At 46.8% G+C, this 22,307-nt stretch overlaps 1 protein-coding gene across 2 annotated transcripts in view; it reads left to right on the plus strand.

The window, feature by feature from the left end:
* Nucleotides 1–22,307, plus strand: part of NNT (nicotinamide nucleotide transhydrogenase) — a 61,296-nt gene that overhangs the window by 24,893 nt on the left and 14,096 nt on the right. For both annotated transcript variants that reach the window (XM_077347077.1, XM_077347078.1), the window contains exons 6-19: nt 1,354–1,442; nt 2,189–2,376; nt 2,860–2,993; nt 3,361–3,552; nt 5,915–6,068; nt 7,672–7,833; nt 8,335–8,445; nt 8,835–8,980; nt 10,492–10,687; nt 12,038–12,271; nt 14,390–14,550; nt 16,663–16,842; nt 18,011–18,170; nt 18,857–18,938. In XM_077347077.1, the coding sequence (XP_077203192.1) occupies nt 1,354–1,442; nt 2,189–2,376; nt 2,860–2,993; nt 3,361–3,552; nt 5,915–6,068; nt 7,672–7,833; nt 8,335–8,445; nt 8,835–8,980; nt 10,492–10,687; nt 12,038–12,271; nt 14,390–14,550; nt 16,663–16,842; nt 18,011–18,170; nt 18,857–18,938 (2,189 nt within the window). The remainder of the gene's footprint in view (nt 1–1,353; nt 1,443–2,188; nt 2,377–2,859; nt 2,994–3,360; nt 3,553–5,914; nt 6,069–7,671; nt 7,834–8,334; nt 8,446–8,834; nt 8,981–10,491; nt 10,688–12,037; nt 12,272–14,389; nt 14,551–16,662; nt 16,843–18,010; nt 18,171–18,856; nt 18,939–22,307) is intronic.

A 22,307-nucleotide genomic window follows, 5' to 3' on the forward strand; every position in this document is an offset into this window, starting at 1 on the left:
CCCATTACTGCGTGTCCTTTCCTCTGCAGCCAGCAGAAACAGCATCCTGCCCTCCTCCAAGTGACAACCTTTCAAATACTTAAAGAGGGCTATCATGTCCCCTCTCAACCTCCTTTTCTCCAGGCTGAACATTCCCAAGTCCCTCAACCTATCTTCATAGGGCTTGGTCCCTTGGCCCCAGATCATCTTCGTCGCTCTCCTCTGTACCCTTTCAATTTTATCGATGTCCTTCTTGAAGTGAGGCCTCCAGAACTGCACACAGTACTCCAGGTGTGGTCTGACCAGTGCCGTATACAATGGGACTATGACATCTTGTGATTTTGATGTGATGCCTCTGTTGATACAGCCCAAAATGGCATTTGCCTTTTTTACCGCTGCATCACACTGCCTGCTCATGTTTAGTTTACAATCCACAAGTACCCCAAGGTCTCGTTCACACATGTATTTCCCATAGCTTACTTTAGAATCCCTATAGGGGAGATCTCAGGGAGGACAAAAATGAGAAAAAATATGGGTTCACCCCATTGATTGCTAATAGAAGAAAGGGAATTCAGGGATCCGTTTCTGCTTCAGGTGTGTGTGTGTCTAGTGTATTTTTCTGCCTCTTCCTTCAATGCCTGTTTCTTTCTAGATTGTGTGTTTTAATTTTTTTTCCAGGGAAGCACTTCTGTGTAGAACAGATTTAGATGTGCAAGCACACTTGACTGTAAAGATTGCCAGTTTCTAATGGAAAGTGTTTAGTCAAAGCCCTAAGTGACCATCTCTCCAAATATGTACTCTGCCAGTAAAAACAAGCTAGTGGCTTCTGGCCCCAAATAAATTTGCCTGCCCTTGACCAGACACAGGGCTGGGCTCGTGAGTGCTGAAAGGAGCCCCCAGGAAACATCAGGGCCCTGTTGGAGTTCACTGAGTTTTGCGGGGCCTGTAAAACAGAGTCTGTCTGTGCCAGAGTGTGGAGTGATGGTAGCGACAGTTCACACATTCCACATTTTGGCATGAAGAGATTCCTGTCTTGCTAGGTCCTACCTCTGAAGATGTTGGCCAGCGTTCTTGGTGAAACTACCAGACCACAGCCACACAGCTCGAAAAACCCACAACAATCAGTTGACTCTGGCCATGAAAGCCTTTGATGGTTCTTTCAAGTTTTACATCTTGCCAAACCCTTGGTTTCCGGTGCCATGGTTAGAGCCTTCTCCTAAGATAGCTGGTGTCCAAATCTGTTGACCTACCCAAAGTATTCTGCGTTTATTAAACAGATGTGTGTGGGGTTGACCTACCCAAAGTATTCTGCGTTTATTAAACAGACGTGTGTGGGTTTGCTGCTCAGTTATAACACCCAGTGTGCGTCTTTAGGTTCTGATCATTGGAGGTGGAGTGGCTGGATTAGCGTCGGCAGGAGCTGCCAAGTCGATGGGAGCGGTAGTTCGTGGGTTTGATACCAGGTAAGGGCATCGTGTTTAAATTATTACTTGCTACGCTGTTTTGATTTACATCCTGCCCTTTCTCAGACTGCCTACATAGGGGCTTCTCCATTATATCCTCCTGACTTCCTGGTGAAGTAGGTTAGGCTATTAATGTGGTCTGTAGATAAAAATGCAGCTCTGTGTTGGCCCTCTGACCTTTGTGAAGCATCTTCCGGAAGACGTAATGCTACTTTGGATTTCTCTGGGTTTTGCTCGGGTACTTCGTAAAGGATTTTGTTGTCATTGAGCAGTTTGTTCACTGTACTTTGTAGCAGGATCAGCGGCTGTTCTGCCCGGTTTATAATTGACCCCATATTGGCTTTTCTTCAGTTGCTGTGCCCAAAGGAATCCTAGCAGCACCCGTCTAAGCAGAGCTACACCCTTCTAAGTTCACTTAAGTCAGCATCTTTGGAAGGGTATAATTCCCTGCCCCTTTCCCTCTTTAAAAGATGCCTGACATTCAAACCCCTTCAAAAGTGCTGGCAAACAGCCAGGCCTTTGGCACACCTCCTGAAGATCTCCAAGGAGGGGGCTCTTCCTCATTTCTTCAGTGACCTCATTTCAGAGAGCCAGAGGCATGATGGGAAAGGCCTGGGCTCTAATCCCACTCTGAGTGGTGGGATAGCCAATAAGATGGCTGCCTAGCAATCATTGTTATCCTGTCATGACTTTACTTTCTGCTTTTGTCCTCTTATGGGTTCCTTACACTGTATTCCACCTTACAGAGCTGCAGCATTGGAGCAATTCAAGTCGCTTGGTGCCGAACCTTTGGAGGTGGACCTGAAGGAATCTGGCGAAGGACAGGGTGGTTATGCGAAAGAGATGTCCAAAGAGTTCATTGAGGCTGAAATGAAACTCTTTGCCAGGCAGTGCCAGGAAGTCGACATAATTATCACAACAGCACTCATACCTGGTAAGTCTCCCGGGGACCAGACTTGCTTTGCCCCTCAAGTGAAATAGAGTGTGTTCATAGAATCATAGAAAAATAGAGTTGGAAGGGACCTCCTGGGTCATCTAGTCCAACCCCATCCTCTACGTAGGACACTCACAACCCTTTCACTCATCTGCCATCCCCTTAAGCCTTCACAGAATCATCCTCTCCATCAGATGGCTAAACGTTTAAATATTTATAATTAAAACAATTATTAGCCACCTTTCTTCCTAACAGAGCTTAAGGTGGTTTACAATATAAATAAAATACATAAATTGGAAGGCATAAAGATGCACCCAATTCAGGACTTATTTAATCAGATGCAATCCTAAAATAAACACACATATGGCTTAAATGTCTATATTAATTTGTATATAAAAAGTTAGAGGAAAGCGTGACCATTGGTATTTCTCCAAGGGATTACAGTTTCTTGTTGGTGCTGTCATAATTTTTGTCTTTTTCCAGGTAAAAAAGCTCCTATCTTGTTTAGGAAAGATATGATTGAGTTGATGAAGGAAGGATCAGTTGTTGTAGATCTAGCTGCTGAAGCAGGGGGAAATATTGAAACTACCAAGCCAGGAGAGCTCTATATTCACAAGGTATGACTGCACCTTAGTTATACTGGCGCTTCCAGAGCGGATAGCATATAAATATAATTATGGACGTTATCTGTCTGCATTTCATCTTATTCTTATAGAATGTGTTCAACTTCAGCAGCAGCATGAGGGTTACAGGGTGCATGCTTATGCCTCCCATCAGGCCTTCTCTGCTGTTTTCATGCCAAGCTGTGGTTCTCCCTGGCAGGGGCTCATGGTAATTGTAGTCCATGGTCATCTGGAAAGCCACAGTTCGGCCAGCCCTTACCTAAATAGATGGCGTTGCTTTCCAGTAGTGTGCTTTGTCCTGTTTTCCGTGCTCTCGTCTCTGCTTCCTTGCTCCTAAATCCCTAACTTTGGTTTCCTGCAGGGAATTACCCACATTGGCTATACGGACCTGCCCAGCCGAATGGCTACCCAAGCCAGCTCGCTGTATTCCAACAACATCACCAAGCTGCTGAAGGCCATCAGTCCAGACAAAGAGAACTTCTACTTTGACCTGAAAGATGAATTTGATTATGGTACTTTGGACCATGTTGTTAGAGGCACAGTGGTAATGAAGGTGAGCGAGCATCCCGGGGTGGTAGGTGGTGGTCATCTTCATATAAAAATCCGACTTGCATGAGAATCTGGATGTTAAGAGATTCCCCCTGATGGAGAGCCTTCATGGGCTTGAAGCCTGACCCACCTTTCTGCTTTGTGATCGTACTTCATCCATTACCGGTTTATTTATCGTTTACGGTGTGTGTACTGTAGTCAGGAAATCCGAGGGTTGTCTGGCAGCCAAGCAAGGAGGTGCTTTGTGATTGGCTGCCGCCTCCTCATGACCCCTAGTGTTCCTTGGGGAAGTTACCACCCACATCCTTGGAGGGCTCCCATCCAAATACTAACTGCGGTCGGCCCCGCTCAGCTTCCGAAAACTGACAGGGTTGGGCTTGCCTGGGATATCCAGGTCAGGACATCAAGGTCAGATGGTGGCTTGTGCTGCTGACTCCATCTCTAGCGCTGGGCACTTTTCAGCTCATTGAAAGACGCTGGTCTTGCACGAGCAGCAGGGTGGCCAAAGCACTTCCTCTGCATGTATGCAGGTGAGAATGAGGCTCCGGGTCCAGGCCTTGGTATTTTGAAGTACATTTGCAAGGTTGGTTGCCTTTTCTTTTGCAGCTGCAGGTGGTTAATGTTGATTTGATTGTGCCTGCGTTGTGCCATTTAAGCTGGGGTAGTCGCATCAGTCTTGTCCTGTTGACTTTAGAAGGACCAAGCCAGTTTAGCTGAAAGGGATACAAAATTATTTAAGTGATTTTTAGCACTAATGCTAAGAGAAAACTCCTCCCCCCCTGCTCTGTGTATGCCACTGTTGTGAAACCTATATGATTTCTCCCTTTTCCAGGTCCTTTATTTCACTACATAATTTAGGAGGAAAGAATTTCACATCTATTAACCATTCTATTAACATCTATTAACCATTAACCTTTGACTGTTTTGCAAGGCATACCCAGGCGAGGGGGGAAAAATAATTGTCAATTTACTATGAAAAGAGAGCAGCCATGAATGGGTTCTTGTCATAGCAGCTTTGTAAACAGCACCCCCTAGTGTAAGCCCCAGTTAGCAAACTGAGAATCTGGATATTTGTCATTTTGCATTGCTGCCGGGTTACTGTTCTGCAGTCCCTTGCCCGTGGGATTATAGCCGTGACTCCATGTTTATATAGTTCTGTCTCTTTTCTGGTCCTGAAATTATCCAGTTTCGCACTGCATAAGATTCTACTTGTGTCTGCTCCCTGGGCTAATTATTACTTGATGCAATAGGACAATTTAAAAGAATTTTCAGCTAAACATCTGGAAGAAGTTCCTGACAGAGCAGTTCCTCAGTGGGACAGGCTTCCTCGGGAGGTGGTGGGTTCTCCTTCTTTCGAAGTTTCTAAGCAGAGTCTAGATAGTCATCTGACAGACTGATTTTATGAACTTAGGCAGATTGTGAGTGGGTGGGCAGGAAGGGATGTGTTCTCTCCAAAAACTGCCAAGGGGCCTCTAGTTCACTTTCTGTATCTAAGGTTGGAGGGAGGTTGTGGTGGAGTGTTGAGATTTTGTCTGCGAAGTGGCTCACAAATGCTTCACAGCTGTTATCCCATTGGCTAGTATCTGGGCACCCTTCTTCCAGAGCGGTGAGAGATCGAATGATTCTCAATAATTATGCTGGGCCTGGAGGTCCCTTCCAACTCTATGATTCTGTGGAAGACTGCTTCTTTCTGGACGCTGATGCTGCAGAAATTATCTTTAATATTCTGCTCTGTCTCCTCATCCCCCACAAGGTGTTCTTTTTCTCTTCCTTCTGACAGCAAGGCAAATGGCCTGAATAAATGGCCCCTGCTCACCTTGTCTGCTCCATTTCCCTCCATCCCTTGCAAGGCATGCAAGCTCCTTGAGAGCCAGTGTGGTGTAATGGCTAAGGCTGTCAGCTTCTAATCCGAAGAACTGGGTTTGATTTCCCATTTATCCTCCACATGCAGCCAGCGGGGTGACCTTGGGCTAGTCACAGCCCTGATAGTGCTGTTTTTGACCCAGCAGTCCTGTCAGAGCTTTCTCACAGGACATCTTTTGGGGTAGGCGATTGTCAGCCACTTTGAGATTCCTTCATGTAATGAAAAGTAAAGTATATAAGCCCAGCTCGTCTTCTTCCTTGACATAAAGTTCAAGCTCAAAATTAGCCTTCCACTTTGGATTTAATCTTCTTTCCCTTAAAAGTAACTCTAATATTGGCTCCATTCCATTCAAGCATCTTCAGTGAAAACACTGAGCATTTGTAAACCCCCTCCTTGTGGGTTAGCTGAGGCATTTTTCCTAGGCTTAATATTCCTGGGAGGGTCCTGATTTGGCTCACGGCCAGCCGTTGCTGATCCCTGCTGTAAACAACTTCTTTTGCAGGATGGAAAGGCAATTTTCCCAGCACCGCCTCCAAAGAAGATTCCTGAGGCAGCACCTGTGAAGCGGAAGACGGTGGCGGAACTGGAAGCGGAAAAAGCAGCTACCGTTACACCTTTCCGGAAAACCTTGACTTCTGCATCCATGTACACAGCAGGTGAGAAGCCAGGTGCAAAGATTCAGGCCCTCTATAGCAAGGGTAGTCAACCTGCGGTCCTCCAGATGTCCATGGACTACAATTCCCATGAGCCCCTGCCAGCAAACGCTGGCAGGGGCTCCGGGAATTGTAGTCCATGGACATCTGGAGGACCGCAGGTTGACTACCACTGCTCTATAGATCCTGTGCCCCAAACCCTCCATGTCTCTCATAATAGCAAGCCAGTCAGGGAGAAAAGTCCTGCTTTAGAAAACATTAGAGAAACTGTAAGAGCCCAGGGAGTTTTCTGATTGCAACTTGTTTGTTTTAATACATATATACATACATACCAGCCTTTGCTTATGTGCAATGTAGAGTATTCCTTTTATATTGCATACAGTCAATGTGTTACAGTGGTTAGAGCAGCGATTTGCAACGAGCGTTTGGGGAACCCAAGATTTACGCGGCCTTTCCCACAAGTTTGGATGGCTGCTAACATCACTAGATATCACTGGAGCCCACTTCCTCTGTTGCTCTACAGGCCCAATCTCTTTCTCCACAGTGGAAACGGTAAATAATCAATTGATTTATTGGCGGGCTCCCACATCTTACTTCTGAGCCCACTTCTCTGAAGGGTCAGGTCACCCCTTCCAGGGTTTCTTGGCTCCTGAGAAAATATTTCAGGGGTTCTTCTGTGATCAAAAGGTTTTACTGAGTTAGAGTAACCAAATAGAACGGAGAAGAAGAGAATGATGTAAGCAGCTTTGGGTCCCCATTCAGGTGGTGTATAAAGGAGGTACATAAATAATTGACTGCTCATGGCTGCGTACCAGAGGATGAAAAAGGGGCAACTGGCTCAGTTGCAATCCAGGTGGAACTATCAGTATTTAATGGATTTACTTTGCTTTCCTCATTGAGACGTAAAGAGCATTACACAGTGCAAACAGATGGTAATCCAGACAAAGATATTTAGCAAGCACAGTGTAGGTGTATTCAGTCAGTGTGAGGAGACATCATAAGAGGAAGAAGAGTTGGTTCTTATATGCCGCTTTTCTCTACCTGAAGGAGTCTCAAAGCAGCTTACAGTCGCCTTCCCTTTCCTCTCCCCACAACAGACAGCCTGTGGGGTGGGTGGGGCTGAGAGAGCCCTGATATCACTGCTCAGTCAGAACAGCTTTATCAGTGCTGTGGCGAGCCCAAGGTCACCCAGCTGGCTGCATGTTGGGGAGCGGCTTACAAGCACCTTCCCTTCCTCTCCCCACAACAGACACCCTGTGAGGTAGGGGAGGCTGAGAGACTCCTGACAGGACTGCTGCCAGAAGAGCACGAGCAGGGCTGTAATGAGCCCAAAGTCACGCAGCTGGCTGCATCTGGAGGAGTGATTAGAAGCTGTGACTCTTAACCACAGGGGTAGTCAACCTGTAGTCCTCCAGATGATCATGGACTACAATTCCCATGAGCCCCTGCCAGAAAACACTGTCAGGGGCTCATGGGAATTGTAGTCCATGGACATCTGGAGGACCACAGGTTGACTACCCCTGATATAGGGAGAAATCGTAGGTCTCTCTGTCTTACTCTGTAGTCATGTGCTCTCCAAGGCTTTAATGGTGGGGTTGCCTTGCAGGTCTTGGCAGTGTTCTCGGGTTGGGCCTCGCTGCTCCCAATTCTGCTTTCACTCAGATGGTGACCACGTTTGGCTTGGCTGGGATCGTCGGGTACCACACTGTGTGGGGCGTGACCCCTGCGCTCCACTCTCCGCTCATGTCTGTGACCAACGCCATCTCAGGTAAGGCGACGGCCGCCCGTGTTTTCGGAGGTTGGTGTTTTCTGCATGAGCTTGTCATAGAATCATAGAGTTGAAAGGGACCTCCAGAGTCATCTAGCACAACCCCAATAGACTACAGGAAATGCACAACTACCTTCCCACTACAGTGAACTTATTCCATGCCCAGATGAGGGCCCCCCCTGCCAGAACCCACCCAATCATACTCCAGCAAAGATGACATTCTCTGTCTCTGTACCCATAAATTAGGTAGAATAGTTTAATATTTTGGGCCTTGACTATCAGTCATCCGTCTATCTGTCACCCGTCCATCATCTGTCTGTCTATCTGTCCGTCCCTCCCTCCCTCCCTATATATAAATTAGGTAGAATATAGTCTAATATTTGGGGGCCTGGCGGTTATGGTGAGTTGTGGGTCCATCCCCGAATCGCTTTGTAGGCCACAGCAAACCGCAGTACACTCTCTTACTTCATTTCTGTCCTCTTTCTCTTTTTTAATGAGCAGGGTTGACAGCGGTTGGGGGACTGGCCCTGATGGGGGGGAAATACCTCCCCGAAAATACGCCTCAAAGCCTTGCTGCTCTTGCTGCTTTTGTGTCGTCAATCAACATTGCAGGTACTGCCTGGCTTCCTTGTTGAGCTTCTCTTCATCAAGAAGAACTGAATTTTGGGTGTGGGAATCCGTCATGGCCGATTCAGATTTTTAAAGGGTGTGCGTTTGTGTAAGAGAGGTACCTTCCTCCAGAAGAGTAATATTCAGTGTGGATAGTCTGCCCTTTCCTTGGGAAATGATTGCAGGATTCAACATGCATTGAGATTGCACTGTGGGTTGCCATTGCAGCCCCTGTGGTTGCTCAGTGGCATGAAGGCACAAGAAGGGAATCTCCTTCGTCGCCTTCTTCGTAAACCCTCCTGCTCTCTGTAGAATCCGCTCCGGGGATATGGATGATGCCCCCAGCTGGATTTCAAGCTGCAACAATTCTGTTTTGCTTCCCTGTTTCAAAGGCGGCTTCCTGGTCACCCAGAGGATGCTGGATATGTTCAAGCGCCCCACCGATCCTCCGGAATACAATTATTTATATCTGTTGCCTGCGGGTGCATTTGTAGGAGGGTACGGAGCAGCTCTCCTAAGCGGGTATAATGTCGAACAGGTAAAAAAAAAGATCCCTCAACATTGTTGTGTTTCCGTACCGTGTGTAAAATTTTGATGTACAGAGGAATCTTGTTTAAAAACAAATTCGGGTGAACTTTTGAACTCCAGCATTGGTGCTGCCATGCTGCTTGCTGAAAGGCCGTGAGGATGGAATGTGAGATGGCTGGTATTCCTCCACAGCCAGCGTCAAGGGTGAGAACACAGTTAAACCTGGTTCATAGTTGGTTAACCACGGCTAGCGTCTCTACCTGCAGTGAAAAGCTGCCTACTACGCCATACTTTTGCTCCGTTACCTTAGCTTTGACTCTCCTGTCCTGAACGGCAGAGGCAATGCCATTTATAATTAGAAAACGTACAGTGGTGGTGGTCACATTTTTGTCTGAGTCATTTTCCACGTATAAGACAGGATTTTTTAAAATCTGCCATACAAACAGCAGTTATTTGGCATTGTGCTTAAAATGTTGGGCCAGGATTCAAATTCTGCTTGGCCATGGAGCTCACTGGTTCTGCTTAAAGGTAAAGGTAAAGGTATCCCCTGTACAAGCACTGAGTCATGTCTGACCCTTGGGGTGATGCCCTCTAGCGTTTTCATGGCAGACTCAATACGGGGTGGTTTGCCAGTGCCTTCCCCAGTCATTACCGTTTTACCCCCCAGCAAGCTGGGTACTCATTTTACTGACCTCGGAAGGATGGAAGGCTGAGTTGACCTTGAGCCGGCTGCTGAGATTGAACTCCCAGCCTCATGGGCAAAGCTTTCAGATGGCTGCCTTACCACTCTGCGCCACAAGAGGCCCTCTACTGGTTCTGCTTAAAGTACCTCGAAATATTGCTCTGCGGCTCATATGGAGGGCAGGGGGAAAGATGTTCATGGGCCTGTTAGAGAGAAGGCAAGATAAAGTGCACATGAGGCTATAGGTGCTGTGTGCTTGGGCTGCACATGGTATGTGTCGGCTGTGCAGATTTCTTGCCCCTCTTTAGGAATTCCTGGCAGCTGAGGTGTTGCTTCATTTTCCACTGGGGAAGCAGAATGATTTGCTTGCCATTAAAAATACATTTATATATAATCCTTATGTTATGAAGAGCCCCAGCTTTGAAAGGCCAGGAGCCAAGCTCTGAGCAAAGTGCTCATCCGCAGATCTGCCAAAATGGTCAAAATCCTGCTGCAGTTGCAATCAAATAACCTTCTTATCTGATGTAATTCTTGGAATGCATAAAGCTGCTTCATACTTAGTTTGTCGGTCCATTGAGAAAGTAGCGTCGCCTGCTCAGACTGACAAGCAGGGTCTTGGGCAGGACACTTCCTTATTACCCACTGCATTATTTCAACAGAGTGTGCCAGGGATTTCCCCTTCTGCATGCAAAACCGATGCTCTGCCACTGAGCCACAGTCCCTTCCCTGCGTCAATGTACAGAATGTGCTTCTTGGCTTAAAACGTGAGATGTTGCCTGCCTAGCGCTGCTTGCAGTGTGAATAAACGATGCACATCTCCTCTTCCATCTTTCCAACAGATGGTGTACCTGGGTTCAGGCTTGTGCTGCGTGGGGGCCTTAGCTGGGCTGTCCACTCAAGGGACTGCTCGCCTTGGCAATTCCCTGGGCATGGTGGGTGTGGCTGGAGGCCTGGCTGCTACCCTGGGAGGCCTGAATCCGTCTCCCGAGTTGCTCGCTCAGATGTCAGGCGCAATGGCCGTTGGAGGCACCATGGGTGAGTGTGGACCGTGTAAAGAGGAAACATTATCCTGGCGCAGGAGAAACTTAAGGGTCAATTGGGCTCTTCCAGTGGAAAAAGCTTTTACCAGTACCTTAAGGCAGGGGTAGTCGACCTGTGGTCCTCCAGATGTCCATGAAATACAATTCCCATAAGCCCCTGCATTTGCTGGCAGGGGCTCATGGGAATTGTAGTCCATGAACATCTGGAGGACCACAGGTTGACTACCCCTGCCTTAAGGTACACTGACTCTGAACTACTGGTTACTGCCCATGTGGTTAAACACAACATTTCAGTCTTCCCAATTGTTAGCCATTTTCTCATGTTCAGCATGCGTTGAAATATCCAGTTCATGCATTGTGGCGCTTCCCACATTGTCTTGGATGTCTCTCAGGAAGCCTTAGAAGAAAAGTTGGTTTTTATGCCCCCCACACACACTTCACTGACCAAAGGAATCTCAAAGCAGCTTATAATCACCTTCCCTTCCTCTTCCCACAAAAGACTCCTGGTGAGGTAGGTGAGGCTGAGAGAGCAGGTCTTCTGGGTCAGAACAGCACTATCAGAGCTGTGACTAGTCCAAGGTCACCTTGCTGGCTGCATGTGGAGGAGTGAGGAATCAAGCCTGGCTCCCCAGATTATGACTTACCATTCTTAACCACTACGCCAGGGGTAGTCAACCTGTGGTCCTCCAGATGTGCATGGACTACAATTCCCATTAGCCCCTGCCAGCGTTTGCTGGCAGGGGCTCATGGGAATTGTAGTCCACGAACATTTGGAGGACCACAGGTTGACTACCCATGCACTACACCATGCTGATTCCTTTAGGTCTTTAAATTTTTTCCCCCACGTGCATCCCTTCAAAATTTGACAGTTCATGCTCATTCTCCTTCATCAACTTTGCCCTTAATGCGCACGAGCCAGCCCTATAGTCCCCACTAGTCAGAAGCCTGATATTTTTTCCTCAAATGATGTCATTCTTGTGATCTTAACTGCCCTTGTCAACAAAATCAGCTATAGAATCTGGAAAGATCAGAGGAAATGGAGGCGAAATGGGTGAAAGGTACTTCCACCTCTCTCCGGATCTGTTTCAGAGTTCCCTGGCAGGTATAATTTGCTAAACCAGATCGGATTATAGTAAGCAGTTTGCTTATGTGGCAGTGTGTCTGCAACCCTGCCGTTTTCTCCCTTTCTGTCTAATCATTGACCGTACGATGTGAAGACCAACCTTGTGCTGTTCAGGACCCTGGCATCCCTAAAGAGGGGCCGTATCTCTCTTTGAAGGAAGAAAGAAATGTCACCGTTACAGTAAACCGCTTGTAACGTTTTGCTCCCATTTTGTCTCCACAGGCCTGACGATCGCTAAACGTATCCAGATTTCAGACTTACCCCAGTTAGTGGCTGCTTTTCACAGCTTGGTGGGGCTGGCCGCGGTCCTCACCTGCGTAGCGGAGTACATGATTGAGTATCCTCACTTTGCTACCAACGAAGCAGCAAACCTCACCAAGATCGTTGCTTATCTTGGCACATATATTGGAGGCGTCACCTTCAGCGGTTCACTTGTTGCTTATGGAAAGCTTCAGGGTAACGGGCTCTTGATTATCTCTGTCAGCCTTTCCCCCTTTGTATATATGTATGCACGTACCTACAAGATTTTCATGTCCTTTTCTCGAGCTCTCATTGAGGTGGTAAGCTCATACCTGGACCATAATACTGCCGAATTGTATGAATGCAGCTTCGATATATGCGTGTGCACATTCTTCTAGACCAGGGGTAGTCAACCTGTGGTCCTCCAGATGTCCATGGACTACAATTCCCATGAGCCCCTGCCAGCGGTAATTGTAGTCCATGGGCATCTGGAAGGCCGCAGTTTGACTACCCCTGGTCTAGACCAACAAAACTAGTGAGTTGGAGAGCAAGCGAAGTTTGGTGTCGTGGTTAGGAGTGCGGACTTCTAATCTGGCATGCCGGGTTCGATTCTGCACTCCCCCACATGCAACCAGCTGGATGACCTTGGGCTCGCCACGGCACTGATAAAACTGTTCTGACTGGGCAGTGATATCAGGGCTCTCTCAGCCTCACCCACCCCACAGGGTGTCTGTTAAGGGGAGAGGAATGGGAAGGCGACTGTAAGCCGCTTTGAGCCTCCTTCGGGTAGGGAAAAGCGGCATATAAGAGCCAACTCTTCTTCTTCTCTTCTTCTGTCTGGCTTCTAGTTTTCTAAGCAAAGGGTCTCTTTTGCGGGGAAGGATTTATAATTGAAACTATTGAGCCTTGATATAGGTTAACCGATTCAGTGGGAACTTAAATAAGGACATAAAAACTATTTGATAGGCTAGACCAGGGGTGGCTAGACTGTGGATCTCCAGGTGTCCCTGGACGTGCTAGCAGGGGCTCATGGGAATCGTAGTCCATGGACGATCTGGAGAGCCACAGACTGGCCATCCTCCAATTGACAGCAGCTTTTCAGGAGTCTAGTCTGGTATCTTCCCAGTACCTGCTACCTGAGATCTATTCCACTGGCTAGGCCAGGGATTTTATTTTATTAAGAGATATACCTGGGATCAAGCTTGGGACTCTTTGCCCATGACCTATCCCTGGCCTCTCACTCAAGGGATTCTTTGTTGTTGTTGTTGTTGTTTATTATTTGAATTTATTGCCTGCCACTCTCAGCAGAGCCGGCTCATGGTGGGTTACAAATAAAATAGGTAAATAAAATCCCCTAAAAATCCCCTTAAAACCAATAGTTAGATTGTTTTCTTGGTAGAATGTAATTTACCAGTATTGTTATCTGCATTTGAGTCAAACAAAAATCTCTCTCATTCAGATCAACCGTAGGGCTAATGATAGCATTTGGAGAATTCAGATCTTAATGAGAAAAAGATTAAACTCTGGAGAAGATCCTAATGCTAGGGGAAAGTTGATTTGACTCTATAAAGGAAGCCATGGCCCTCAGTTTGCACAACTTGAGCAAGGCTGCTAACAAGAGGGAATTTTGAAGGACATTTTTAATTTTAACAAGAGCAGATTTGTGGGGCCTGTGTTGAAAGGGGAAACTTCACCTCTCTAAATCTTCTGGCAGTTTAGAGCTGATGAAACAATGCCCTGGTGAGAAGGAGATACTTTGCATCAGCCCTAGGGAAACATCTCTGAGGCAATCCCAGGAAAGCACATTGAGCTAACAATGATATTGCCCGTGTTCCCTGTTGACACATCCCATAAAGAAAGGGGATGGCTGGAGCAGCAGTTGGGTTAGAGCTGAATCAGTAAGGAATGCTGTGCCAACCAAGCAGAGACCTCAGACAATTCTGCAGGGTAAAACAGAGCTGTTCTGCTGGGCTGATGGTTGAGGCCTAAAAGTTTCTAATCCACTGGCCCCTTCCCATTAGAATACACCAAATGACTCAAATGGCCATCTTTTTTTATTTCCCCCTTTCCCATGGTAGAAAGAGCAGGCAATTAGTTTAACTTTTGTTTTAATACTTCCAATTCATTTATTCTAAATATATGTCTATTTTTATATTACAATTTAAAATGTTTTTATCTCTACTGCAGTCTGCCATTAAAAAAATAAAATAAATGTGAGCCAGGACACAGATGGAGATGGAGAAGAGGCCTAATCTCCTCTCCTGCACACTCTGTTTAATATCTCTGTAATGGGCCATTTCTAGAACTTGAACAGCATGTTTTCTATATTTGCAGGTATCCTGAATTCTGCCCCGCTTCTGTTGCCGGGTCGACACTTAATGAATGCTGGTTTGCTAGCCGCAAGCATAGGGGGCATAGTTCCGTACATGATCGATCCGAGTTATGCTACAGGGTTGACTTGTTTAGGGTCCGTGTCGGCTCTGTCTGCTGTCATGGTAAGGATGTGTGCGTGCTACAACAGCAAAAATTGGTGAGCTGTAATTATGGGTGCAAATAGCTACATATTGATGTTTGGCATGCTTGATACCCAACTTCTAAGGCAGAGGTCCCCAACAAGGTGTCCAGCAAGGGCTTTTAGAAAGTAGGTGACTGTGTCTCATTAACTTTTGCCATTCCACCATGTTTCTGAAACACTCCCATCTAAATTGTCATTTAGCATCAAGTTCTCCGGCAACTCCATTCTAGCTTGGAGGCTTCTGGCATTGATATATAGGCAACCATAATACACTTACGTCTCCCAATAACCCTTATTTCCCTCAGCCCCTTGGTCTCCACTCCATGCATGGCTCTTTAGCCAACTTACTTTCATTCCCAAGTTCTATTGGGCGCAGAGTGGTAAGGCAGCAGAAATGTTGTCTGAAATCTCTGCCCATGAGGCTGGGAGTTCAATCCCAGTAGCCGGCTCAAGGTAGACTCAACCTTCCATCCTTCCGAGGTCGGTAAACTGAGTACCCAGCTTGCTGGGAGGTAAAATGGTAATGACTGGGGAAGGCACTGGCAAACCACCCCGTATTGAGTCTGCCATGAAAACGCTAGAGGGCGTCATCCCAAGGGTCAGACAGACATGACTTGGTGCTTGCACAGGGGATACCTTTACCTTTACCTTTTACTAGTGTTACCCTGAGCACTTGGGCTATCCCTTCTTAGGACTGAGTTGTCCAGAGCCAGCTGCTCCTTTGCTCCTGTTGTCTTTCCTCTTGGGTTTAAAAGATGCTCTGCCACCTTTTTGGTTTGAAGTGCCAGCAGTGTGATTTCTTTTTTGTGGTTCCCATCTGTTTTGTACTGCTTCGAAGTTTGCCAGTGCCTAACCAATCAAAGCCCTTCTTCTCAGCACCACTTCTCAGCCATGAGCCGGTCTCAGGAGTGGTGGGAAATAAATGTAATAATAATATATTGAGTCTTCTTATCTCTGCCTGTCTAGCTGGCCTAGGGCTTGTCACCCTTCTGCAAATACTACCTCTAGCAGACTGCCCAGGAAGCTAAAATGTTCCGCTAGGACCCCAGGACTGCAGCATCAGTGGTGCCAACGGTCATGTACTTCCAGAGAATGCAATGTACAAAGGAAAGTCGGGTGGTGGCTTTTTATTAGGCCATTTTCTGAGTTGTAAAGAGTGTGTGAAGTTTCTATTCTGAGTTTGTTGTGAAGATTTCCTTTTAGAGTGCTTTCAGAAATATCAGGAGTAGTCATGGTACAGTCCCACTTGATAGTGTACGGTGTGTGCAATTGCACAGATCATTACGCACTTGTGTAGTTGTGTGCCCCCCCCACCCCCCGGTTAGCAGGAGAAAAATTATTTTAAAGAGTAAGGAACTGTGTGTATAACCTACGCACAGATTTCAGAATGTAGATTTGCCTGGAGACAGAATTTGGTTTCCAAATGGAATATTATGGACAAAGACTCTTAGGAGCCTAGAGTTGGAAGGGGCCATACAGGCCTTCTAATCCAGCCACCTGCTCAGTGCAGGATCAGCCTCAAGCATCCAGGAGAAGTATCCCTCAGCTGCTCCTCGAAGACCCCCAGTGAGGGGGAGCTCAGTGGAAAATGCAAAAGTCTTGTTGCTTGCATGAAAAGGAAACCAGCCTGGCAGAGAGCTTGGACTTTCATAGAATCATAGAGTTGGAAGGGGCCATACAGGCCATCTAGTCCAACCCCCTGCTCAACGCAAGATCAGCCCTAAGCATCCTAAAGCACCCAAGAAAAGTGTGTATCCAACCTTTGCTTGAAGACTGCCAGTGAGGGGGACCTCACCACCTCCTTAGGCAGCCTATTCCACTGCTGAACTACTCTGACTGTGAAAAATCTTTTCCTGATATCTAGCCTATATCGTTGTACTTGAAGTTTAAACCCATTACTGCGTGTCCTCTCCTCTGCAGCCAAAGAAACAGCATCCTGCCCTCCTCCAAGTGACAACCTTTCAAATACTTAAAGAGGGCTATCATGTCCCCTCTCAACCTTCTTTTCTCCAGGCTGAACATTCCCAAGTCCCTGAACCTATCTTCATAGGGCTCGGTCCCTTTCAGCATCCTTCTCCTTTCCATTCTTTAGGGCGTGACTCTGACGGCAGCCATAGGAGGGGCGGACATGCCCGTCGTCATTACGGTGCTGAACAGCTATTCCGGATGGGCACTGTGTGCTGAAGGATTCCTGCTGAACAACAACTTGCTGACGATTGTGGGCGCTCTGATTGGCTCCTCCGGTGCCATCCTCTCCTACATCATGTGTGTGGTAAGAAGATCATCCAGGTGTGCCCTTCCCATTCTCTCTCCCATTTTATTCTTCTGTTTGTTCGTGTGGGGTAGAAGGGCTTCAGGTCTTATTCTACTTTTGAAAAAATCCATTTCATCTGCCAAATTTCTGCTCATGGGCTTTAAATTTTAAAGTGGGGTTTCCTATTTCGGTTGTGAAACCCATTGACCAAAAGGCAGGATACCCATTGTTTTTGGGACAACTTTCATTGAAGTCGCACCTTCTGTCCCTTTGCCACTTGAGCTGCTGTCCCGAGTAACTGAGTTGCCTTTTCCTGCTGGTCCTTTCCCACTCCATGGCCTTCCTCTGAAGGATGCAATGCAAAATAACAATGAAGTAGTACAAAAGTTTATACTTTGTTGGTCCTAAAAGTGCCACTGGACTCAAACTTCGTTCGGTTGCTTCTGACCAGCACGACGAATACGTACCTGAATCTTTGGTTCAGGGTGCAATTTTGGGATGGCCACCGGGTGGCAGCAAGTGTGCACAAATTCGCGGTTATAAAAACTCACCGGGTCTCCTTGTAGGGATCATCCTCATATTATTTGTGCAACAGTCTTTACCTCTATTTTTAAGAGAGAAGAAAAGGGAAGTCAATAAAGAACAAGTGCCAAACATTAGCAATTGGCATGGTATCCATTCCAGTTCCTCCTCCTCCTCTTCATTTTTTCCATAGTCCTTTTGCCACTTTCGCTCTTCTTATATGTTCCAGTGCAACGCCTTGTCTTCTGTCCCCTTTTAGCAAATCCACAATTGGGTATTGCCTAATTGTGTCTTCTTGAAGCTTCAACATTATAGCAAAACCCAAACTGATGGATGTTTTACTGATGTTTGATTTTGTAGTGGGTCGAGCAGTATGCAGACAATAAGTAAACAAACAAACCTGAGAATTAATGGGGGGAACCCCATTAGAAACAAACGTGGGAATGAATGGGGCGAACCCCATTAGAAACAAACCTGAGAATGAATGGGGGGAACCCCATTAGAAACAAATGTGGGAATGAATGGGGCGAACCCCATTAGGGAATGCTTCCAAAATAGCTGCCGTCTTTCTTTGTGGAACCGTATTTACTAAGTTAGGTTATTTATTTTTCTATTTTAAAAAACCCAAACCCTGGTTTATTGTTTTGTGTGTGTGATTTGTCAGGCAATGAATCGTTCCCTTGCTAATGTGATCCTGGGAGGGTATGGCACAACTTCAACCGCTGGCGGGAAGCCAATGGAAATCTCCGGCACGCACACGGAAGTGAATCTGGACAATGCCGTTGACATGATCAAGGAAGCCAATAACATCATCATCACCCCAGGTACCATGGGGAGAGGGGGGGACCCCTGAGGCTGCTAGATTTACTTGTTTACCGAATTTATATCCTGCCTTTCTGCCTTGGCAAGGGCCCACCAAGGCGTTAGCAAGTTAAGATGCTCGTCATAAAAATCACACTTGAAAACCATTAAAATCTACCCTCCCCGTACACAGAACTGAACAAATTACAAACAGAGTCTTGTTGCTGGGTTTTTATACGGAACATTTCACTATCAGAAGGAGTCTCACAGTGTCTTACTATTGCCTTTCCTTCCTCTCCCCTGTGAGATAGGTGGGGCTGAGAGAGCTCTGACAGGACTGCTTGGTTTGGAACAGCTCTAACAGGGCTATGACTAGCCCAAGGTCACCCGCTGGCTGTGCGTGGAGAATAAAATCCGGCTCTGTAGATTAGAGGCCGCCACTCTTTACCACTATACCAAACTGGCTCTTACAAAGACATAAAACATGGCAAAACATTGCTTGTGCCCTCTGTTCCCAAAAAGCCACATTCTGTGTTCTGTTTAGTATTTGTAAATTAAGAAATCTTACACTGTCAAGTAGGGTGATATTGCATTGCATATACAGAGGTGGAAATAGGAAAATAACAGCTATCCCAAATCCTTCAAATTGGGAATGGGAGAGATGTTGTCCAATTTCACTGTACATGTCAGCTTTTGTTTTCCTCCATAGGTTATGGTTTGTGTGCTGCAAAAGCACAGTACCCAATTGCTGATTTGGTCAAAATGCTGGCTGAAAAAGGCAAGAATGTGAGGTAAGTGCATAAGATACTGTTATGAGAAGATAAGACAGCCACTGTTCGTGTTGCAAAACTGTGCTAACATTCTGTTATCCTTTTCTGGACGGCTTGTTACTGTATTACCTGTTGTGTACATTTTTGTGGGCTTTTTAGAGCCTATGCGGACTGATCTGCACAGCTAACCAAACTTCCAGTGTCCAATCAGCAGCAAAAGTGCCATGTGGCCTCAGCCACTTTGTCAAAACACTTGGCGGGGACCAGGAATGGTATCAGCGGGAACCGTCTTGAGAATCTCAGACACTTCCCATTTGAGCTAGGAAATGCCTTTTGGCAGTTTGCTAGAATCAGTACAGACAACACAGGGCTCCATGAGGTGGGATCAACTAAATAACTTATTTATTTTTAAACATATACTTTGGTTCACACAGCAGAGAACATTGTAGGTTTACTGAAGTGGAAAAAATCTACTGGCGTGCCCCCTGAAACGGAAATGACTACAGATGTGATATCCGTTTGTCCTGCCCCAGGGAACACACCTGTAGGTGGGCAACAGTGGCTGGGCAGGGCCGGTGCTGTGCCCTGCTCGCTGTGCCGTCACTGCCACTGCCATCTTCCACAGCCAATCAGAAGTGTTGGGCTGGGTTTCCACATAATCTGCATCAATCTGATCTTGGATTTTTTTTTTTAAGTACTGGAAACCATAGAAATTGAGAATGGAAATCGCTTTCTTAAAATCTTTAAAATGGCTCCTTATTCTTAAAAGTTGGTATCCAAACTACGTTGTTGCTACTTTGGAATATATAATCTTAGGCCTTCTAGTAGGTCATACCAGCAGGTAGCCTAAATTAAAACCTTGGCAGAAGACAATCCCTTTCTAAGAACTCCAATGGGCTTGGCATGCCTACCCCTGAAGGCACAGAAAGGAAATCCACTACTGGAAATACAGTTATGTCCGTACATATGTTAATTATTTCCTTTTTACTGCATCCCACTATGCCAGGTCAAAGGTAGCAATGAACAATGTAATTAGCACGTAGACCATGTGCTATTTCAGTGAATAATATTTTCAGTAGCAGCTGGCAGCACAGAGTTGATTTTATTCTCTTGCATTCCTCTTCCCCAGTCTTTTTTTTTTTTACATTGCCCTTCTTCTCCCCTGCACTTAGGCTTGCATGTTGTGTGTAGTTGGCTCCGCCTCTTATGGCAGCCATTTTATGGTTGCACCCACCACCCTGTGTCAGAATTCCAGACTCAAAAAGGGTTCGGGGTGCCTGCCCTATTGTTCCACTGGAAACAAGAAATAATAAATACTGTTCCATGGGGAGGGGAGGGGTGGTGGCAGTCCAAGGTGTGTTGTCCCAAAGAATATCGCGACCATCCTATCATCGTGAGGGCAGAAAACAGAATGATGGCAGGCCAGATGTGAGCAGGTAGAGCAAAGACACAACTAATAACCACCATCAAAATTCTTATGCTGGAGATCAGGCATTGAACTTGGGATTTTGCACATACTAAAAAATCCCCCAAACTACCCCACACAGGACCTTTTATATGTGTCATGTATATCAGGGGTAGTCAACCAGTGGTCCTCCAGATGTCCATGGACTACAATTCCCATGAGCCCCTGGCAGCATTTGCTGGCAGGGGCTCATGGGAATTGTAGTCCCTGAACATCTGGTGGACCACAGGTTGACTACCCCTGATGTATATGATCACTCAGTGAGTCTATAGGCCTTTTGTGGCCTCATCTTGGTCCCCAGGTCTTTCTGGTTCGTTGGGCCTCACGTTCTCTTATTGAAAAGAGAAATGTGCAACTTCATGAGTGCATCCTGGACCCACTCAGTTTCATGCCGCTACCTCATAGGATTGTTTTGTTCTGAAAGTACAACACAGTTGAAACAGATCTTGGCTGTCCTTGGAGTGGCTTTCCTGATCAAAAGGCATTAAAACAAGATTACGGGCTTGTTTGGCTCTCCGGTAATTACTAGCCTGGTGCCGGTTACTTTGCCTTTTGTCCACATCATCTCGCTGCTCCCTCTCTGTGCTTGGCTTTCCCCTCCTGGCCTTCAAGTGCTGGAACAGCATGTTCTGTATTCTGCTTGCCATGGGGGCTGGGAGGAGGGGGTCCCAGTTCATGGCTTCTTGCTTCTGTCCACATGGACACGAATGGTCATTTCAGGTGCCAAGAACGGCTTGCGCTGTCCTTTTCGGGGCCTTGCAAATCCTGCTGGCTTTCACTGCTGCTGGGGAGGTATAAGTGCGAGTATTGCGGGAAAATCCAGGGGCGAGTGCCGCGTTTGGCCACGAATGATCCATGATCAGATTCCCAGGTGTGTAATTTAGCTGCTCAAAGCAGCTGCAGGTGTAAGTGCGTGATAATGGGACATGGCGGACTGGCCAGCAAGCTTAGCAGGAAAATTTCTCGATCGGCCGCTGCTTGTGCATTGCCAGCAATTCTGCTTGGCTGAAATCCTTCAGTGGCCATGCAGTTCAGTGTCAGTTCATTGATTGTTTCATTCTGTGCTGCTCTCTCTTGGTGGGAGGAGCAGCAGGTGAGCTGGTGCCCCCCGCTGGTGCCATTGTGCAGCACACTCCGTGGGATGCTGGCTTTTTGGCAAGCAGGGCTGCTCATCTAAGTTGGTTTCAAAGGAACTTCCAACTCATGCCGGTGGATGGAGATCTCAGCACATGCTATATAGCACTGGGGGAAGAGGGTTAAATTCATCTTCCCTTCCACCAGTCTTGTGTGCCCTGGCTCTCCCAGGCTGTTTGTAGCCTGGATATGTGGCAGGAGGAGACACACCCATATTATACCTACTCCCCTCCTTAATACTGGGACTAAAAAGTCACTGAGAAAGTGAGAGCCAGCATGGTGTAGTGGTTAAGAGAGGCGGACTCTAATCTGGGGGGCCAAGTTTGATTCCTCACTCATCCACGAGTCAGCTGGGTGACTTTGGGCCAGTCACAGTTCTCTCCTAGCTCTCCCAGCTCCTCCTGCCTTGCAGGGTGTCTGTTGTGGGGAAAGGAAGGGAAGGCCATTTTATGTCACTACCTTTGGGTAGTGAAAAGCGGGGTATAAAACCCAACTTTTCTTCCTCTTTCCAATTGAGGACAGCAGCACGAAAGCCAAGCAATATCTCCCCCATCCCCCTCTGTTTGGTCACCCACTCTATTGGCTGCATTTTGTGCTTAAACTGTGTATCTCTAGATCCAGGCTGTGATCCCCAGTACTATCATTTGGTTCTGTGTGAATATTTATCATATAAGAAGGCCCTTATGCCATCTGGGACATGCACATCTTAGGGTCCGCCTCACTGAGTACATCCCCCAAAGAGCACTTGACTTTGCTAGTGCCAACCTCCTAGCGATCCCCAAGCACAAAAA

Source organism: Paroedura picta, chromosome 7, assembly GCF_049243985.1.
Source record: "Paroedura picta isolate Pp20150507F chromosome 7, Ppicta_v3.0, whole genome shotgun sequence".
Classification (NCBI taxonomy): domain Eukaryota; kingdom Metazoa; phylum Chordata; class Lepidosauria; order Squamata; family Gekkonidae; genus Paroedura; species Paroedura picta.